General features: G+C 29.6%; 2 protein-coding genes across 5 annotated transcripts; both read right to left on the bottom strand.

Annotated features, from left to right (window-relative positions):
• Window positions 1-4,574: 4,574 nt before the first annotated feature.
• On the bottom strand, window positions 4,575-13,773 carry LOC119605347. Of its 4 annotated transcripts, none has more exons than XR_005231577.1 (18): window positions 13,071-13,773; window positions 12,770-12,914; window positions 12,630-12,679; window positions 12,312-12,507; window positions 10,785-10,964; window positions 9,877-10,717; window positions 9,653-9,787; window positions 9,372-9,583; window positions 9,231-9,302; window positions 8,845-9,173; window positions 8,605-8,785; window positions 7,221-7,280; window positions 6,977-7,156; window positions 6,597-6,907; window positions 6,383-6,530; window positions 5,059-5,235; window positions 4,772-4,990; window positions 4,575-4,706 (listed from the first exon to the last, which is right to left on the bottom strand). XR_005231577.1 is itself a non-coding variant. In XM_037958388.1 (17 exons), exons 2-17 carry the CDS (start codon window positions 12,806-12,808, stop codon window positions 4,835-4,837), a joined length of 3,267 nt encoding a protein of 1,088 aa, XP_037814316.1. In that variant the 5' UTR covers window positions 12,809-12,914; window positions 13,071-13,773; the 3' UTR covers window positions 4,771-4,834. The 4 variants fall into 4 exon arrangements, 1 of the variants encoding a protein (XP_037814316.1); XR_005231579.1 differs by having other exon boundaries at window positions 12,770-12,891; XR_005231578.1 differs by lacking the exon at window positions 13,071-13,773 and having other exon boundaries at window positions 12,770-13,005.
• Window positions 13,774-16,295: 2,522 nt separating this feature from the next.
• LOC119605344 (serine/threonine-protein kinase S6KL-like) lies at window positions 16,296-17,900 on the bottom strand. Its single transcript, XM_037958387.1, has 3 exons — window positions 17,883-17,900; window positions 16,978-17,292; window positions 16,296-16,913 (listed from the first exon to the last, which is right to left on the bottom strand). Exons 1-3 carry the CDS (start codon window positions 17,883-17,885, stop codon window positions 16,809-16,811), a joined length of 423 nt encoding a protein of 140 aa, XP_037814315.1. The 5' UTR covers window positions 17,886-17,900; the 3' UTR covers window positions 16,296-16,808.
• Window positions 17,901-21,951: the final 4,051 nt, after the last annotated feature.

Raw genomic sequence — 21,951 nt, 5'->3', positions numbered from 1 at the left:
TAGTTAGTTAGTAGTTAGTTAGTTAGTTAGTTAGTTAGTTAGTTAGTTAGTTAGTTAGTTAGTTAGTTAGTTAGTTAGTTAGTTAGTTAGTTAGTTAGTTAGTTAGTTAGTTAGTTAGTTAGTTAGTTAGTAGTTAGTTAGTTAGTTAGTTAGTTAGTTAGTTAGTTAGTTAGTTAGTTAGTAGTTAGTTAGTTAGTTAGTTAGTTAGTTAGTTAGTTAGTTAGTTAGTTAGTTAGTTAGTTAGTAGTTAGTTAGTTAGTTAGTTAGTTAGTTAGTTAGTTAGTTAGTTAGTTAGTTAGTTAGTTAGTTAGTTAGTTAGTTAGTTAGTTAGTAGTTAGTTAGTTAGTTAGTTAGTTAGTTAGTTAGTTAGTAGTTGTAGTTAGTTAGTTAGTTAGTTAGTTAGTTAGTTAGTTAGTTAGTTAGTAGTTAGTTAGTTAGTTAGTTAGTTAGTTAGTTAGTTAGTTAGTTAGTTAGTAGTTAGTTATTAAGTGCATGATTTGTATAGTTTGTTTTGCTATAGTTTGTTTATTTGAAATTCCACATTTTAATCGCCAAGGGTGTTCAGCATATCTTATGTTGCAAAGTGTCACTTCAGCAATAATTATACTAAGTAGCCATTGATAATAAAAATAATGAAATAAAACAACAACACATTAACCCTTTTTATATGACTCCTCATTTTTAATGACAAAAGTTTTTCTTATGTTTGTTTTTGTTTTCTTAATTTTCTTTCCTGTCATAAATTGTCCACAAAACACGTATTTAACAAAACAAATCATGCTTAAGTGCAGAAATAATGAAAAATTGCACACAACCAAAGATGTATGTCAACATATGACAAGAATATTAGGGTGGATCCAGTGCAATATCAAACTGAAAGTTTTCAAAATTTTTCTTAACCTTAGTACTTAAATGCATATCTAGTTTGATAAAAAAAAATATATATGATTTATGACTTAAAGTGCGATTTTGGTCGGAAATGTTATACCACTTTTTGTGGGCTACCCTATACACATACATATTCTATAGAGATAGCTCCTTATGCTGGAAGATAAATGAGTGTGTTTTTATACAACAGAAGTGTTAAAGTTGACTTTATTATTTACTTTAAGCATTGTTACAATTGTTCCCCTTAATGTATTGCAGTCAGAATGATTATGTCCATTTTAAAGGATAATACTATATGACTTTTGTTACTTAACTATGGGTCCTTAAGAAACTTGAATTTTGACCCTTGAGAAGTTTTGTTTTTGTTATTTATGTTTACCTTTCTTGGATTAATATAAATGATAATTACTTAATTATAATTAATTATTTTGTAATTTTTTTACATCGAAAAATACCCTGGTTCCCTTACGATCAGTCCATAGATTAGCTAAAACTACGTAATCGATTAGTTAAAATACTTTTCATCGGACTTTCCTACTTTATTGTCCACTGACATAGCCTATATTATTCAATAGACGTAGCAATACTAGTCCATAGATTAAAATATAGACTAGTAAATATACCAGTCCGTAGAATAGTTAATAGACCAGTAAATTTTCAATAAACTATTTCATTAATTAATAGATAGGATAAGTCCATAGACAAGTCCATAACTCAGTCAATACACCAGTCCGCAGATAACACAGTAGGCCAGTCTATAAACTAGTCAATACGATAGTTCGTAATTACGTAATGGAACAGTCAGTAAACCCTGGACTTTTCAATAAACTAGTCCATGGATTAGACAATAAACTAGTCCATAGACTAATCAATAGATTAATCCATATACAAGTCGATAGCCTAGTCAATAGACTAGACCATGGACTAGTCTGTAGGTTAGGCAATAGACTAATAAATACAATAGTCTGTAGATTAGATAATGGACCAGTCAATAGATCCAATAGTCCATAGTCTAGTCAATAGAATAGTCCATATACTAGTCAATAGAATAGTCCATAGCCTAGTCAATAAAATAGTCCATATACTAGTCAATAGAATAGTCCATATATTAGTCCGAAATTTAGACAATAGGTCAGTCTACAGACTAGTTAATAGACTACAGACTAGTCAATATTCAATATACTAGACCGTGAATAGACCTTTCAATAGACTAGTTAAGAGAATAGTCACTAGAATAGCCAATAGACTGTTTCATAAACTAGTCCATAGACCAGTCAATGGATTAGTAAGTCTATTAGTCAAAAGACTAGAATGGCCGATAGACTAGTCCATAGATTAATTAATAGAATAGTCAATAATATATTCAATAGGCTAGGTAAAAACTAGTCAATAGACTTATCAATATACTAGTTAACAGTTTATTCTAAATGTTTTATAAACTAGTCTATAGGCTAGTTAGCAGAATAGCCCATAGATTAATCCATATATTAGACAAAAGACTAGTCAGTGTACGGATTAATCCATAGACTATTCAATAGACTATTCAATACTATAGTCATATGTCTAGTCTATAGAATAGTCCGTATATTAGACAGTCAATAAAATTGTCAATAGATTATTCAATAGACTAGCTATTAGATTAGTCTATCTAGACTATTTAAGAAAATAGTCACTAGAATAGCCAATAGGCTTTCATAAACTAGTCCATAGACCAGTCAATAGACTAGTCAATGGATTAGTAAATATATTAGTCAAAAGACTAGACCTGCCAATAGACAAACCCATAGATTAATTTATAGAATAGTCAATGATATACTCAATAGGCTAGGTAAAAACTAATCAATAGACTTATCAATATACTAGTCAATAGTTTAGTCTAAATATTTTATAAACTGGTCCATACATTAGTCAATAAGCTAGTCAATGGATTAGTAAATATACTAGTCAATAGACAAAATCACAGTCCATAGACTAGTCAGTAGAATAGCCCATAGATTAATCCTTATATTAGACAAAAGTCTAGTCAGTGTATGAATTAATCGTATATAGTCAAAGCCTAATCAATAGACTATTCAATAGTATAGTCATATGTCTAGTAATAGCATAGTCCATATATTAGACAGTCAATAAACTTGTCAATAAAATTGTCAATAGACTATTCAGCAGACTAATCATTAGACTAGTCAATGAACTAGTCAGAAGTCTATTCTAGTCTATAGAACAGTCCGTATATTAAGCAAAAGACTAGTCAATAAAATAGTCAATCGACTAGCCAAAAAACAATTCACTAGTTTCAAATACACAATAGACTAGTCAATCGACTTTTCAAGAGACTAGTTATAAGATTAATCCATCGAAATACATATTGAATTTAAGCAAATTGCATTTTTCCGTTTATTTTGTGCCAAATAAACCCACAAATTCTCATTTAGTTAAATCTATTACAATTTAACAAACAAATTAGTAAAAGTAAAGCATACCTCTAGGCTTGCTAAAACAATACAACTATTAGTACTAATGAAAGCATTGCCAGCAATAAAAATACGCTTGTAAACAATATGGAAGCTTGTAAATGATTAGAAACAACTTTGTAAATGTGGCAACCGTCGGTATAAAAAACCGTTACTAGATAGACAATGTTTAAAAGTATTTATTTGTATATTTTAAACATTGTTACAGCTTTTAAATGAGAAATGGAATTTAGTTTGTTTTCTAAATGGAATTTAGTTTGTTTTCTAAACTAAAAATGTTTATAAAACAAGATTAATACAAAATAATTTGCTCTCAAAAAGCTTAAAATTTTTAACAAATTTTGTAAAAGATACTAAAGACAACTATGTTGAGTATTTCCACTAAATGTTTTAATATGTATTAATGCTAATAAAACAATCCAATAACCTTCATATACTTGTAAATATTCAAATTTTTATTAATTTTCTGGGTTTTTTTGGTTTTAAAGAGATTTTAAAAAGACAACAATAAATACAGATACATACAATACATTTAATGATGAATACATTTTGTTTTTTTGTTATTTCTTTAAAAAAAAAACTAAAAGAATAAAAACATTTTAAAACATCTCTTTTTTAAAAAAAGTTAAAGTCACATATTTTTTTATAATTTTTAATAAACTCAAAAAAATATTTTAGTTTAATATTAAGAAAATTCACTTTTGTTGCTAAAGAAAATATACATTTGTTATAAACTTTAAAGATATTTTTAATTAAGAGAAAAACGATTTATACATTTAAACAACTAAATCTCTAAAGAAGAAAAATTGGTTATCGAAAAATATTATTATGTACTTTTTTTAAAAAATTTAATATTACACTTTTTTTATATTAAAAATACGTTTTAAAATAATTTAGAAATTTAAGGTACATTTAAGCATAAAACTTTGATTTAAGATATGTAGAAGAGTGTGGTGGTGATGTTGGTTTTGTTATTAATTAAAATACACAGGACAAAAATAATTATTTGGAAAATATACGTTGTTTTGATAACATTATTAGATTTGATTACTTTTTAAAATAATTTTAAATTTTATGAAAAATTATAATATTTAAATGGTGCCATTAGTTAATAATGGTTTTCTTGGTTTACTAGCTTAAATAGTTTGTTTGGTTTTGTAATTTTAATAATTTTTTTTTAAATTTAGTTTTTATTTTCTTGTTCCTATTAAAATGTTGTTTGTGTATATGTTTTAGAAAAAGTGTTTTTTGGTTTTTAGTTTTTTTTTTCAATTTTTATACTTATGCTAACATCAATAGTAAACTTAATTGAAAAAGAATATCGGAACAATTGCTTAAAATGTTTTCCTAAAATTAAAAACAAAAATATTAAAATTTAAAAAAACATAAAAGTTCATTTATCATTTGCTAACCTTTTAGATTTTTATTATTATTTTAAATATCATTTAATAGCCATTGCTTCTTAAGAGTCAGTGTCACATAAAAGATGGTGATGATTTTCTAGAACGTGAGCGGGGTTTTGAGGGACTTTTTAAACTGTGTCTGGAAGTGCTGCGTGGTTTAAAACCGCCCGTATCGTTCCAGGGTTCAGTGACACGTCCATACCAATGTATCAAATCCATTACCTCAAGCTGGTAATAAAAACAAATTATGTATTAATTTCTATATAAAATCTTTTAATTTATTTTTATTAACTTACTTGTAAGGGTCGTGATAATTCCTTAAACATAGCAGCCTTTGTAAGATGTGAATTTTGTGATAAAAATGAAAGACACTTAGATTTTAAAGCCGATGCCATATAATGATCGGCTATACCCAAAAGACATAAAACTGAATGTTCATCGATTTGTGAATTTAAAGTATTTTCACATAATTCCTAAAAAAAATTAAATGAAATTAATTAAGATAAATTTTTAACAAATTTTAAAAAAATAAATTTTCGTTTAATTTTCTCTTTAAGGACATTTTCGTTAAATTTTCTCTTTAAGGAAATTTTCGATAAATTTTTCTCTTTAAGGAAATTTTCGATAAATTTTCTCTTTAAGGAAATTTTTGATAAATTTTCTCTTTAAGGAAATTTTTTATAAATTTCCTCTTTAAGGAAATTTTTTATAAATTTTCTCTTTAAGGAAATTTTTTATAAATTTTCTCTTTAAGGAAATTTTTGATAAATTTTCTCTTTAAGGAAATTTTTGATAAATTTTATTTTTAAGGATTTTTTCAATAAATTATCTCATTAAGGAAATTTTTGATAAATTTTCTCTTTAAGAAAATTTTTGATAAATTTTCTTTTTAAGGAAATTTTTGATAAATTTTCTTTTTAAGGAAATTTTTGATACATTTTCTCTTTAAAGAAATTTTTGATACATTTTCTCTTTAAGGAAATTTTTCTATAAATTTTCTCTTTAAGCAAAATTTTCGAAAAATCTTCTTTTTAAAGAAAATTATCGATAAAATTTCTCTTTAAGGAAAATTATCGATAAAATTTCTCTTTAAGGAAATTTTCGATAAATTTTCTCTTTAAGGAAATTTTCGACAAATTTTCTATTTAAGGAAATTTTTTAGAAATTCTGTCTTTAGGGAAATTTTTAGAAATTTTCTCTTTAAGGATATTTTCAATAAATTTTCTCTTTAAGGAAATTTTCGATAAATTTTTTCTTTAAGGAAATTTTTGATAAATTTTCTCCTTAAGGAAAATTTTCGATAAAATTTCTCTTTAAGGAAATTTTCAATAAATTTTTTCTTTAAGCAAAACTTTCGATAAATTTTCTCTTTAAGCAAAACTTTCGATAAATTTTCTCTTTAAGGAATTTTTTTTTATAAAATTTCTCTTTAAGGAAAATTTTTGATAAAATTTCTCCTCAAGGGAAATTTTCCATAAATATTCTCTTCAAGGACATTTTCGGTAAATTTTCTCTTAAAGGAAATTTTCGATAAATTTTCACTTTAAGGTTAATTTTCTCTTTAAGGAAATTTTCGATAATTTTTTGATAAAGTTTCTCTTTAAAGAAATTTAAATTTACCTTTAAATCATCTATAGAATATTTATCAGCTAATAACATCAATTCACATATTTGTTCAGCACCAACAGTTTTATCAATCGGAGCACCATACAAAAATAACAGCAAACGTCTAAAGATCACCGGTGAAGTATCAGTTATAATGATTTTTCTGAAAAAAAAAACAAACAAATAAAATATTAAAAACTATAATTAAAAATAACATTTAACCACCTACCTTGTTAAACATTCCTGCATACCAGACATTAAAGCCTTCTTAAACCATTCACATCTGGCCGATACAATTACACGATGTGCACGAAATGTATGAACTTGTATGGGTGCTTTCAGAGCTTCCATACTTTGTATATCTAAAGTGTTTCTATTTGTGACATTAGACTCAACTGTCATTGTTGGAGGATTGTGGAAAGTGTGCACCTCAAATTCCATATCGGCCAATTGGGCTGAGTGCAAAAGTCGCAAAGCATTTTTCGAGAGATTACTATTCACCGCTATGGGTGGTTCACATAAGTGACGTATTAGGTTAAGCTTTAAAATAGAACAAAAAACTTTTAGACTCCAACAAATTAGATAAAATTTAAATTCTTCTCTAAATACCTTAACACTTTTATAATCATAGTTATGTTGCCTTTCCAAAAGCAAAGGATCTAAACTTAATTCAAAGGGATCATCTTTTTGCAATGATTTCAATTCACTTTCTAAAATGTTTGAAGGTTCCAATAGACCCAATTCGATTAGAGTTTGTGTAAATTCCTGTTTTTGCACCAGTTTGCAAATCTGTTAAAAAGAGATTTTTTTTTAAATGATTTTTGGTTTGGAATTTAAAATTTTCGAACTTTACCTGACTCATGGCTTCTTTTAAAGCAGACTTATGATCAAATATCTTTACTATAACACCGTTCTGAAAGGAGATAATATCAAAATAAGCGATAAATTTAATAGAATATTTTTTAGCAGATTTTTTTTATAAAGTTTCTAAAAATTTCTCTTAAGAAAATTTTCAATAAAATTTCTTTTTTAAGAAAACTTTCGATAAAGTCTCTCCTTTTTTAAGGAAATTTTCGATAAAATTCCTCTTTTAAGGAAATTTTCCATAAAATTTCTCTTTTAAAGAAATTTTCGATAAAGTTTCTCTTTTAAGGAAATTTTCGTTAAAGTTTCTCTTTTAAGGAAATTTTCGATAAAGTTTCTCTTTTAAGGAAATTTTCGATAAAATTTCTCTTTTAAGGAAATTTTCGATAAAATTTCTCTTTTAAGGAAATTTTCGATAAAATTTCTCTTTTAAGGAAATTTTCGATAAAATTTCTCTTTTAAGGGAATTTTCGATAAAATTTCTCTTTTAAGGGAATTTTCGATAAAATTTCTCTTTTAAGGGAATTTTCGATAAAATTTCTCTTTTAAGGAAATTTTCGATAAACTTTCTCTTTTAAGGAAATTTTCGATAAAATTTCTCTTTAAGGAAATTTTCGATAAAATTTCTCTTTTAAGGAAATTTTCGATAAAATTTCTCTTTTAAGGAAATTTTCGATAAAATTTCTCTTTTAAGGAAATTTTCGATAAAATTTCTCTTTTAAGGAAATTATCAATAAAATTTCTCTTTTAAGGAAACTTTCGATAAGATTCTCTTTAAGAAATTTGTCGATAAAGTTTCTCTTTTAAGGAAATTTTCTATAAAACTTCTCTTTTAAGGAAATTTTCGATAAAGTCTCTCTTTTAAGGAAATTTTCGATAAAATTTCTCTTTTAAGGAAATTTTCGATAAAATTTCTCTTTTAAGGAAATTTTCGACAAAATTTCTCTTTTAAAAAAAAATTGATAAAATTACTCTTTTAAGAAAATTTTTGATAAAATTTCTCTTTTAAGGAAATTTTTGATAAGATTTCTCTTTTAAGGAAATTTTCGATAAGATTTCTCTTTTAAGGAAACTATCGATAAAATTTCACTTTTAAGAAAATTTTTGATAAAATTTCAACAAAAACTTTTTTAAGAAAATTTCAACAAAAGTTTCTGTTTTGATAATAGTTTTTCTTTGAAAAAATTTTCGGTAAAATATGTCTCTAAGAAAATTTTTGTAAGAAAAAATTTCTCTTTTAAGAAAATTTCGACAAAAAAAAATTTTTTTTTGATAAAAGTTTTTCTTTGAGCAAATTTCCTATAAAATCACTCCTTTTTTAATTTTTTGGTCATATGGAGAACATTTTTGATAAATTTTAACTTCAAACTTACAATTTGAGAAGTCGCCAACTTAAAACAAAACTTAAATTCCTTCCAACCCAATTTCTCCTCCAAACGATCCGATAGATTTTCCATAATCAATATATAACTGGGTATATCTACAATCAATTGTTCTAAATTTTGATTTATAGTGCTGCGTTTACTCAAGAAATCCATTTCACAATAAGTAGTTCTAAAATGATAACAATAAATTAATAAAACCTCAATATTTTCCCATTTCAAAAAACCTACTTTTTATCCCTTATTATATCCAAAGCAGCTGATATGCGTCCATAAATATCTCTCATTTTTCTCACCTCATACATGTATAAAACAAATTTCAAATCATTTTCGGCACTCATTAGACGCTGCTTATCCGAGGGATTATCATAGAGCGTCAAACCTATGGGTGGACCTCGGCGAGGACGTGGCGATAATGGTGGCTGACTAAATAAAGTGCTAACGGTATTATCATCCATGGCATTGTTGGCGGTAATGAAAGTGTTATTTTGTATTTGCATGGCTACCGCATCATCGGTAGCATATTTTAAGGATAAATCTAAATGTGAGCATTTTAAATCCTACAAAATAAGAAATAAATTAATTGTGATTTAAATTGTTTAGAGTTTTAAACTTACTTTACACATTTTTTCTAAAGAATTTTTGATTTCTTCTATCACACTAGTTAAAATCAATAAAGTGGTTTCAATCTGTAATAAAAAGTCATTCATCAAAGAAGTATGATTTTAAGTTGTAAATAAACTTTGAGTGTTACTTACCTCAGGTACTAAGTAATTAGCTAATTCATCTTTTTCATCAGGTGTTAGACTTAAAAATACATTTAATATATTGCGTAAGAGCTGATGCAATTGTGACATAAATATGGGTATACGTGTGCGTACATATTTAATTATTTCATTCTTTTGATAACGTGCTATATCGGCGGCATCCTTAATAAATATATTGCAAAATTGTAAAATTTTGGCACATCCTAAAAAAAGTGGAAAGTTTTAACAAGTTTTAGTAGTCCAAAATATTAACTAGTTGTGTACCAACTCACCTATAGAACATTCTCTTAAACTATCCTTAAATGTGGCATATAGTAAGGCGGGTTCATGTGATATAGTAACTGGATTAATGGTTTGTATGACACGATTTAAAATACTATGTAAATCCATTATTATATTGACAACAACTGGAATGAAGAAAAAGAATAATAAAAATAAGAAAGATCTCGCATCCTTTGTAACCAACACATAACTTCCAAATTACACTTCTACTTACACTTCTTCAATTTAATCATTTTCAAATATCTCTTAGCGGGTTCAGCCAACTTCATTAGCGAAGGTTGGGACTCGGCAAAATTGATAAGTTTCTCGCAAACATCCTCGTTCATATCGGGCATCAATGATTCCGTATAAAGCCAATGTAATATGGGCGTTAGTAGAAATGCAGGAAGATCATATAAAACACCCACCGGAGTCAAAGGTGACGAAGGTGGTGTATCCATAGAACTGGGAAATGGTGAAGGACTTCTGGCACGATAGGGTGATAAAGGTGGTCGACGTGTATTACAACCGGTTGAACTGCAGACATCCGTTGAATGTTGCAGCATGAGATCTTGACAAAAATTAAAAATATTTTTTGATTGAGGCTTTAAATTATGGGTTTCCAAATGAGAATCCGAATGGGAATTGGGTGGAAAACGACGCATGCCCGAACCACTCTCTTGATTGAGTAGATGTAAGGTACTACCATTCGCTTGGGTCTTGGTCGACAAACAATTAAAGGAGGACGACAGCTGGGAGTGATGTTGAGTTCTTAGTGAAGTGCTATTGTTGGCATGACATGTTTCTGTAGGCGGTTGCAAGTAAATGGGTGATAAATTGAGGCGGGGTAAAGATTTTTGCTGTTCCTGTTCCGTTTGCTTTGTGGTGCTGGTCATTGTCACCGAAATTTTAATGGGATTCGGGGAATTGGGTACACTGGCATTATCTTTACTTTTTATGGTAAGGGAATCATAATTTCTACATACAGTCTGAGGCAATGAAATGGCGCTGGTAGCATGTACACACATGCTGCAATCAAAACCGTTTAGGCGTAATATAGACGCATGAACGTGATACTGGAAGGAAAGTGGAATTTTAGATTAATTTCGTTAAAGTCCATTTTGTTTTAATGTGCAAGTTTACCTCAAAACCATCAGAGCTTTTGATAATAACATCACTAAAGTATGATTCATTTAAGGCTTCGGCAAAAGAGAATTCTTTTTCCTGTCCAGCAGCCTGGCCCTCTTTCAAACGTTTGCATTCCACCGCATACCAGTTCTCACAGTAGAGTATTAGGGAATCAGAAGGTGTTAAGGTAGATGTCTAATAAAGAAATTCAGGCAAAAATATTTAAGAAACTAGTCTATAGTCTAGTCTATAGTCTAGTCTATAGTCTAGTCTATAGTCTAGTCTATAGTCTAGTCTATAGTCTAGTCTATTGTCTAGTCTATAGTCTAGTCTATAGTCTAGTCTATAGTCTAGTCTATAGTCTAGTCTATTGTCTAGTCTATAGTCTAGTCTATAGTCTAGTCTATAGTCTAGTCTATAGTCTAGTCTATAGTCTAGTCTATAGTCTAGTCTATAGTCTAGTCTATAGTCTAGTCTATAGTCTAGTCTATAGTCTAGTCTATAGTCTAGTCTATAGTCTAGTCTATAGTCTAGTCTATAGTCTAGTCTATAGTCTAGTCTATAGTCTAGTCTATAGTCTAGTCTATAGTCTAGTCTATGGTCTAGTCTATAGTCTAGTCTATAGTCTAGTCTATAGTCTAGTCTATAGTCTAGTCTATAGTCTAGTCTATAGTCTAGTCTATAGTCTAGTCTATAGTCTAGTCTATAGTCTAGTCTATAGTCTAGTCTATAGTCTAGTCTATAGTCTAGTCTATAGTCTAGTCTATAGTCTAGTCTATAGTCTAGTCTATAGTCTAGTCTATAGTCTAGTCTATAGTCTAGTCTATAGTCTAGTCTATAGTCTAGTCTATAGTCTAGTCTATAGTCTAGTCTATAGTCTAGTCTATAGTCTAGTCTATAGTCTAGTCTATAGTCTAGTCTATAGTCTAGTCTATAGTCTAGTCTATAGTCTAGTCTATAGTCTAGTCTATAGTCTAGTCTATAGTCTAGTCTATAGTCTAGTCTATAGTCTGTCTATAGTCTAGTCTATAGTCTAGTCTATAGTCTAGTCTATAGTCTAGTCTATAGTCTAGTCTATAGTCTAGTCTATAGTCTAGTCTAGTAGTCTATAGTCTAGTCTATAGTCTAGTCTATAGTCTAGTCTATAGAGTCTATAGTCTAGTCTATAGTCTAGTCTATAGTCTAGTCTATAGTCTAGTCTATAGTCTAGTCTATAGTCTAGTCTATAGTCTAGTCTATAGTCTAGTCTATAGTCTAGCTAGTCTAGTCTATAGTCTAGTCTATAGTCTAGTCTATAGTCTAGTCTATAGTCTAGTCTATAGTCTAGTCTATAGTCTAGTCTATAGTCTAGTATAGTCTAGTCTAGTCTAGTCTATAGTCTAGTCTATAGTCTAGTCTACTCCATATTCTAGTTTAGCCTATAGTCTACTCTAGTCAATAGTTTATTATATAGTCTATAGTCCAGAGAACTTTTGGAGGAGATTTACCCTTTCAAGAATTATTAAAATGTCTTAAAATCGTATTATAAAACTTTAAACTTACATTAAATTCTATACTGTGTCCAGCAAATGCTCCAAAGATTAAACGTGGATTGCTTTCATTAACTTCAAAAGTTTCACAACTGAATAGAACACTAGCCGAATCACAACATGTATCGCAGTCTTTTGTTTCTGGCAACGGGCTGACCAAATCATTATACCATGTTATATCACTTGTATCGTCCAGACGAAATTTAATGCTACAAACAAACACACACACACACAAACAAACAAAAACAATAATATCGAAAATACGAAATTAACAAACAAACAAAAAATAATTGATTTTTCCATAAATCTGCACTAACACACACACACTCACCCCTCTAAACCGGATATTTCTTTTTTCCCCTCAAAGGTACAGGAAACAATCTGCAAAAATTTATTAAAAAGCAAAATAATTAAGTAAAAAAGTTGAGAAAATAATCGAAGGAATTTTCAAACAAAGAAACTACTACTCACCTCCCAAGTACCGTGAAAGGTATGTTCAACAGCTGCCATGTCTTCTTCAACATTAATAATAAATAGAGTGGGCGAGTTATAGAAAATTCCTCAGACGAAATAATCCATAAAATTAAAGGGACCTTTGAAAAATCACACAATTTCGCTAAATTTTAAAGCAAGTTAAATAATTATCTTATTTTAATTACTTTAAAACTTAAATTTATTTAAACAAATTTTGTAAAAATCTTAGTCTAGAAAAAATTATGTATCAGTTTTCTTCTTAACATTTTTTCACAATTTTTCTTTAAAGATAATTTACCTTTTATAATACATTTTTTCACCTTTTCTTTAATATTTCACTTAGTTTTGATACATTTTAAAAGATTTTATTTATTACTAATTTTATTTCGCTAAAATTTACTTTTTTCCCTAAATTTTTTTCTCGTAAGTTTTTAGAATAAGTTTTTCTTTAAGTTAAAATTTTCTTGAATAATTTTTCATTCTCTCGCTTTCTTTTTTTGACTTCAATACCACCAACACTCACATACAAACACACTTACACAATACATATAGAAATAGCAACAGTAGAAAATTGAGAGTTGAAGGAAATTGATATATAACGGTATATGTTTGACACACAGCTGTTAACAGTCAGGGTTGTTTTCGAATAGTAGTAAATTAATTCAGCTGTTTGAGAAATGTCCTCAATTTGGTTAAGAATTGTTAAATAATATAAGTATTTTAATTTGATATTAACAAAAAAAAGAATTTATTTAATTTATTGTGTGAAAAAAATTTGTTAAAAAAACACCAAATATTTTTTAGTTAAAAAATCAGCTGTGTACTTAATCAGTTTTCAATTAATTTGTGGCTGACAATACTAATCAAATTAACCCTATAGAGACAGGTCCAATTCTAAAGGTCCAAACTAACAAGAACTGAACTGGAACTAGAACTGAACTAGAACTGGAACTAGAACTGAACTAGAACTGAACTAGAACTGAACTAGAACTGAACTAGAACTGAACTAGAACTGAACTAGAACGGAACTAGAACTAGAACTGAACTAGAACTGAACTAGAACTGAACTAGAACTGAACTAGAACTGAACTAGAACTGAACTAGAACTGAACTAGAACTGAACTAGAACTGAACTAGAACTGAACTAGAACTGAACTAGAACTGAACTAGAACTGAACTAGAACTGAACTAGAACTGAACTAGAACTGAACTAGAACTGAACTAGAACTGAACTAGAACTGAACTAGAACTGAACTAGAACTGAACTAGAACTAAACTAGAACTGAACTAGAACTGAACTAGAACTGAACTAGAACTGAACTAGAACTGAACTAGAACTGAACTAGAACTGAACTAGAACTGAACTAGAACTAAACTAGAACTGAACTAGAACTGAACTAGAACTGAACTAGAACTGAACTAGAACTGAACTAGAACTGAACTAGAACTGAACTAGAACTGAACTAGAACTGAACTAGAACTAAACTAGAACTGAACTAGAACTGAACTAGAACTGAACTAGAACTGAACTAGAACTGAACTAGAACTGAACTAGAACTGAACTAGAACTGAACTAGAACTGAACTAGAACTGAACTAGAACTGAACTAGAACTGAACTAGAACTGAACTAGAACTGAACTAGAACTGAACTAGAACTGAACTAGAACTGAACTAGAACTGAACTAGAACTGAACTAGAACTGAACTAGAACTGAACTAGAACTGAACTAGAACTGAACTAGAACTGAACTAGAACTGAACTAGAACTGAACTAGAACTGACTAGAACTGAACTGAACTAGAACTGAACTAGAACTGAACTAGAACTAACTAGAACTGAACTAGAACTGAACTAGAACTGAACTAGAACTGAACTAGAACTGAACTAGAACTGAACTAGAACTGAACTAGAACTGAACTAGAACTGAACTAGAACTGAACTAGAACTGAACTAGAACTGAACTAGAACTGAACTAGAACTGAACTAGAACTGAACTAGAACTGAAACTAGAACTGAACTAGAACTGAACTAGAACTGAACTAGAACTGAACTAGAACTGAACTAGAAACTGAACTAGAACTGAACTAGAACTGAACTAGAACTGAACTAGAACTGAACTAGAACTGAACTAGAACTGAACTAGAACTGAACTAGACTGAACTAGAACTGACTAGAACTGAACTAGAACTGAACTAGAACTGAACTAGAACTGAACTAGAACTGAACTAGAACTGAACTAGAACTGAACTAGAACTGAACTAGAACTGAACTAGAACTGAACTAGAACTGAACTAGAACTGAACTAGAAACTGAACTAGAACTGACTAGAACTGAACTAGAACTGAACTAGAACTGAACTAGAACTGAACTAGAACTGAACTAGAACTGAACTAGAACTGAACTAGAACTGAACTAGAACTGAACTAGAACTGAACTAGAACTGAACTAGAACTGAACTAGAACTGAACTAGAACTGAACTAGAACTGAACTAGAACTGAACTAGAACTGAACTAGAACTGAACTAGAACTGAACTAGAACTGAACTAGAACTGAACTAGAACTGAACTAGAACTGAACTAGAACTGAACTAGAACTGAACTAGAACTGAACTAGAACTGAACTAGAACTGAACTAGAAACTGAACTAGAACTGAACTAGAACTGAACTAGAACTGAACTAGAACTGAACTAGAACTGAACTAGAACTGAACTAGAACTGAACTAGAACTGAACTAGAACTGAACTAGAACTGAACTAGAACTGAACTAGAACTGAACTAGAACTGAACTAGAACTGAACAAACTGAACTAGAACTGAACTAGAACTGAACTAGAACTGAACTAGAACTGAACTAGAACTGAACTAGAACTGAACTAGAACTGAACTAGAACTGAACTAGAACTGAACTAGAACTGAACTAGAACTGAACTAGAACTGAACTAGAACTGAACTAGAACTGAACTAGAGAACTGAACTAGAACTGAACTAGAACTGAACTAGAACTGAACTAGAACTGAACTAGAACTGAACTAGAACTGAACTAGAACTGAACTAGAACTGAACTAGAACTGAACTAGAACTGAACTAGAACTGAACTAGAACTGAACTAGAACTGAACTAGAACTGAACTAGAACTGAACTAGAACTGAACTAGAACTGAACTAGAACTGAACTAGAACTGAACTAGAACTGAACTAGAACTGAACTAGAACTGAACTAGAACTGAACTAGAACTGAACTAGAACTGAACTAGAACTGAACTAGAACTGAACTAGAACTGAACTAGAACTGAACTAGAACTGAACTAGAACTGAACTAGAACTGAACTAGAACTGAACTAGAACTGAACTAGAACTGAACTAGAACTGAACTAGAACTGAACTAGAACTGAACTAGAACTGAACTAGAACTGAACTAGAACTGAACTAGAACTGAACTAGAACTGAACTAGAACTGAAAAATACAACAATTAAATTTGATTTAGAAATTTATTTAATAAAATGGAATTTTTATAATATATTTTTTTTAATTGCTAAGGCACCACGATTTTGTCTAATATATTCTAATGATCCTAATTAATTTAAAAAAAAAAACGAGTTTAAAAATTTTTAATATTATGTACTATTTGGTGAAAATGTATGTAAAGGACGGATTAAAATAAGTGAAATTTAACTTGAATTTAAAATCACATGAAATAGTTATATTTAAAATTCTAATTAAAAGTGATGTTTTAGTATCCATTTTTTCGATAACAATGAAAGAAAAAATATTTATAATCTTTTCTAATTAAAAGTAAAATAAAAGAATGTGGAATCTATTAAGGCACCGAGAATTCTTCTGTAAAATAATTTTCTAATATTCGTTGTTGTTTATATATATTATTCCAATATTTGACAGATTTGCTGTTAGGATTAAAAAACAGCATAATTGTGTAATTCACAAGTTGGTTTGAAAAATATTCTTAACATACAACAATACGATACTGGTGGTGAATTGTATATGTGCTAATCAGCCAAGAATTGAAACAAAATAATCATTAAAAATTCTTAAATGCTTTATCAGCATTATGAAAATTTTCTATGGAATCATTAGTTTTTCTTATAACAATATTATCGGCAGTAATAATATCTAGAGGACGAAGCTGAAATTAAAAAATTAATGAAATTTATTTAAAATCTATATAAAATAATTTCATAGAAATTTACCTTTAAGCAATGTTGAGCTTCAATTTTAAAATCTTTAAACATGGCGATTCTTTGTAAAGCTCTAACCGAGCGTATACGTTTTTGAGCATCGAATTCCAATAGACGTTTCAAAACATCTTTAGCCTCATGACATAAACCAGCAACTTCTTCAGGTAGAAAATTGGTCGTCATATCAAGTAATTTTGTTTCACATTCCTTGGCTTTTACAAACTCTTCGCTGTCATTTAATTGCAAATGACCGGCATTATCTACTTGGTCTTTGGGTTGTAAATGTTGGGGTAAATTAATGGTGATAAATTGTCTGATATCAGGACTCTATAAATAGAAAAATAAAATTTTTCTCAGTGTGTTAGGCTATTGCACCTGCTATTAAAAATCTCTTAAACATAAACTTAAACTTCCTTTTTATATTTTATTCTTTGATATTTTCTTCTTTTTTTCTCTCCAACCAGCGACTATTTATAACTTTAACCAGAATTGTTAGTGTCTAAACCGAAGAAGAAAATCTATTTTTATATCAGCAATATTTTAAGAACATACTAACACTAACAATAAACCAACCAGTAAGTAATGTAAGCAATCTCTCGGGACGGACTTAACTATAGCCCGAGTGTATTGGTCTAAGTATAGAAATTGGTTGTATGAGTAGTCTTGCAATCATGTTTAAAATTATTAATTGCCATTATAAATGGAAAAACAACTTTAAAGACTTATATATGGATACACACATACGTTCTTTTCTTCACTACACTACGAAATGGAGTGGAAAAAGTTAAAGACAACAAAAATGCCTCATAAATGGAAATGATTGTAAAATAAAGATCTTGTTAAAAGATGTTGTTGTTTTAGTCCTTTTTTCAACGCTTGTTCTTTTCTTTTGGTTTTATGCATTTTTTAGTTGTTACCATCTTGATAAGTTGATGATGCCTTTTAACTTCTAGTATATAATCAGGTGTACCATCAAAGCTTTAAACTACAAATTAGCATATAGTTTTTTTTAATTTTTAATTAATAGTTATTTTATAATGATCACATGTGAAGCTTCCTCTTTTCTATAAATATACACAGTCGAATAGTTTAAAAAATTGAAGAAGATGATAGAGTTTGAAAATGTTTTAATTATAAAATCAATAACATATTATAATTTCTTAAGTGAAAACATTGAAAATTTTAATTGACCAATTACTAGGGACATTTGGTATGAAATTATTAAAAATATATTAAAATAAAAGAAATCTTTTGATTTAAACATTTTTTGATATTCTAAACAAGAATACCACATTGACATTAGTTGAGAAAATAAAACATTTTCTGATCTGAAAAATAAATGAAGTACTCTAGAACCGAAATAGAACTCAACTATAGCTGAACTAGAGCTGAACTAGAAACTGAACTGACTAGAACTGAACTAGAACTGAACTAGAACTGAACTAGAACTGAACTAGAACTGAACTAGAACTGAACTAGAAACTGAACTAGAACTGAACTAGAACTGAACTGAAACTGAACTAGAACTGAACTAGAACTGAACTAGAACTGAACTAGAACTGAACTAGAACTGAACTAGAACTGAACTAGAACTGAACTAGAACTGAACTAGAACTGAACTAGAACTGAACTAGAAACTGAACTAGAACTGAACTAAACTGAACTAGAACTGAACTAGAACTGAACTAGAACTAAACTAGAACTGAACTAGAACTGAACTAGAACTGAACTAGAACTGAACTAGAACTAGAACTGAACTAGAACTGAACTAGAACTATAACTATAACTATAACTAGAACTAGAACTGAACTAGAACTAGAACTGAACTAGAACTAGAACTGAACTAGAACTGAACTAGAACTGAACTAGAACTGAACTAGAACTGAACTAGAACTGAACTAGAACTGAACTAGAACTGAACTTGAACTGAACTAGAACTGAACTAGAACTGAACTAGAACTGAACTAGAACTGAACTAGAACTGAACTAGAACTGAACTAGAACTGAACTAGAACTGAACTAGAACTGAACTAGAACTGAACTAGAACTGAACTAGAACTGAACTAGAACTGAACTAGAACTGAACTAGAACTGAACTAGAACTGAACTAGAACTGAACTAGAACTGAAAAAACTGAACTAGAACTGAACTAGAACTGAACTAGAACTGAACTAGAACTGAACTAGAACTGAACTAGAACTGAACTAGAACTGAACTAGAACTGAACTAGAACTGAACTAGAGAACTGATCTAGAACTCAATTAGAACTGAACTAGAACTGAACTAGAACTGAACTAGAACTGAACTAGAACTGAACTAGAACTGAACTAGAACTGAACTAGAACTGAACTAGAACTGAACTAGAACTCAACTAGAACTGAACTAGAACTGAACTAGAACTGAACTGACTAGAACTGAACTAGAACTGAACTAGAACTGAACTAACTGAACTAGAACTCAACTAGAACTGAACTAGAACTGAACTAGGAATGAACTAGAACTGAACTAGAAACTGAACTAGACTGAACTAGAACTGAACTAGAACTGAACTAGAACTGAACTAGAACTGAACTAGAACTGAACTAGAACTGAACTAGAACTGAAACTAGAACTGAACTAGAACTGAACTAGAACTGAACTAGAACTGAACTAGAACTGAACTAGAACTGAACTAGAACTGAACTAGAACTGAACTAGAACTGAACTAGAACTGAACTAGAACTGAACTAGAACTGAACTAGAACTGAACTAGAAACGAACTAGAACTGAACTAGAACTGAACTAGAACTGAACTAGAACTGAACTAGAACTGACTAGACTGAACTAGAACTGAACTAGAACTGAACTAGAACTGAACTAGAACTGAACTAGAACTGAACTAGAACTGAACTAGTAACTGAACTAGAACTGAACTAGAACTGAACTAGAACTGAACTAGAACTAGAACTGAACTAGAACTGAACTAGAACTGAACTAGAACTGAACTAGACTGAACTAGAACTGAACTAGAACTGAACTAGAACTGAACTAGAACTGAACTAGAACTGAACTAGAACTGACTAGAACTGAACTAGAACTGACTATACTGAACTAGAACTGAACTATAACTGAACTAGAACTGAACTAGAACTGAACTAGAACTGAACTAGAACTGAACTCGAACTGAACTAGAACTGAATAAACTGAACTAGAACTGAACTAGAACTGAACTAGAACTGAACGAGAACTGAACTAGAACTGAACTAGAACTGAACTAGAACTGAACTAGAACTGAACTAGGAACTGACTAGAACTGAACTAGAACTGAACTAGAAACTGAACTAGAACTGAACTAGAACTGAACTAAACTGAACTAGAACTGAACTAGAACTGAACTAGAACTGAACTAGAAATGAACTAGAACTGAACTAGAACTGAACTAGAACTGAACTAGAACTTGAACTAGAACTGAACTAGAACTGAACTAGAACTGAAACTAGAACTGACTAGAACTGAACTAGAACTAAACTAGAACTGAACTAGAACTGAACTAGAACTGAACTAGAACCTGAACAGAAACTGAACTAGAACTGAACTGAGAACTGAACTAGAACTGAACTAGAACTGAAACTAGAACTGAACTAGAACTGAACTAGAAGACTGAAACTAGAACCGAACTAGAAATAACTAGAACTGAACTAGAATGAACTAGAACTGTGAACTAGAACTGAACTAGAACTATACTAAAACCGAATTAGTATTTGATCCTAGTAATTAATTTTTAAACGTTCTTATAATTACAATAAACATTTTCGATATCAGTTTAATTCTAATTTAAACATTAATTTAAAAATCATCTTAAGCATTATAGCCAAATAAATTCTTTCCCTTCAAATGGCGTAAAATAAACACATTAACTTAATTATTATTTAATTTGCTTTATCGTTATTAACGCTCACAGCATAAAAAAAACTTTTTTTTTCAAATTAACCGGAAATTTATTTTTATTTAATAATAAATTTTATATATCTGCACAACGTTATTTTTAACTTCTTGAGATTATATATATTTTCGCAATTTTTACACTTTTTTTGTTTGTTGATTTTAAATAAAATACAAACATAGTGACATTAAGAATATATTAGCCTTATTTTATAATAAACAAAACACTTGACAACGACTTTGGCGTGTCTGAAGCACAATTAAGCCCAGCTAATGTCCTCATCCGAAAAAAACATAAAATGTACACAAAAAAAAAAAAAAAACAACAAACAAACCAACATTTATACAAATGAACAATGCGCAGGCGCATTTACACGCAACATTCATAAAGCAATAAGAGTGAAAAAAGAAACACATGAAATATACGAGTAGTTAAGGTCTAGGTCGTAATTTCCTCAGATGGACGGACAGACAAACAGACATTTAGCAAAAATGTTTTTTGACTTGGTTTTGTTTGATTTTTTTGCTCATTCTCTGTTTGGCAGTTTTTTTTATTAGCAAACATGCAACATATGTAGAAACATCAAGATTTAAAGTGTTGGGCATAAGTGGTGGAAAAAGTACATAAATGTTTTTTTTAAATCAAAGAAAAAACATCAATTTTTATATATATTTCTGATGCCCATCCTAAATGATCATCATTCTTTTATCTCCATTTTGTGAATGCTACCAGTGAGTACTAATACAGATCAGACATGGAAAAAGTAATTTTTGAAATAAGTTTAAAAACAGGACTTTTTTGGATTAAAAGTACTTTATTACTCTCAGATTTTGTATATATTAGACTAAAATTTCTAGGGACTACTACATATTTGAGACAACTAGAGTTTATAGTTTTGCCCGTTAACTCCTAAGAAGATGTGCTTTACGTGAACACCTGCCGTGTTGGCCTTATTTCACGGTAGTACTTTTTCAACCACTGAGTGAGCTACCTAGACGACTCACCACCGCCCCTTGTGTTTCTTACACGCCTGTGGCGATTTTTGTACATGGTTCTGACGGTCC

Source organism: Lucilia sericata, unplaced genomic scaffold (genome assembly GCF_015586225.1).
Source record: "Lucilia sericata isolate MDLA Ls3-8-SP2 unplaced genomic scaffold, ASM1558622v1 Contig000477F_arrow, whole genome shotgun sequence".
Taxonomy (NCBI): Eukaryota; Metazoa; Arthropoda; class Insecta; order Diptera; family Calliphoridae; genus Lucilia; species Lucilia sericata.
This window is presented reverse-complemented; position numbering and strand designations above follow the sequence as displayed.

Bases quoted from the DNA above. Each gene is read 5' to 3' on its own strand.
- LOC119605347 (XM_037958388.1), bottom strand. From the start codon at position 12,808: ATGGCAGCTGTTGAACATACCTTTCACGGTACTTGGGAG. The intron at 10,965-12,311 runs GTAAGTTTAAAG...TTTCTTTATTAG, and splicing joins GACACAGTATAGAATTTAAT to ACATCTACCTTAACACCTTC. The intron at 9,303-9,371 runs GTAAGTAACACT...TTTTTATTACAG, and splicing joins CTAATTACTTAGTACCTGAG to ATTGAAACCACTTTATTGAT.
- LOC119605344 (XM_037958387.1), bottom strand. The intron at 16,914-16,977 runs GTAAATTTCTAT...TTTTAATTTCAG, and splicing joins AAGCTCAACATTGCTTAAAG to CTTCGTCCTCTAGATATTAT.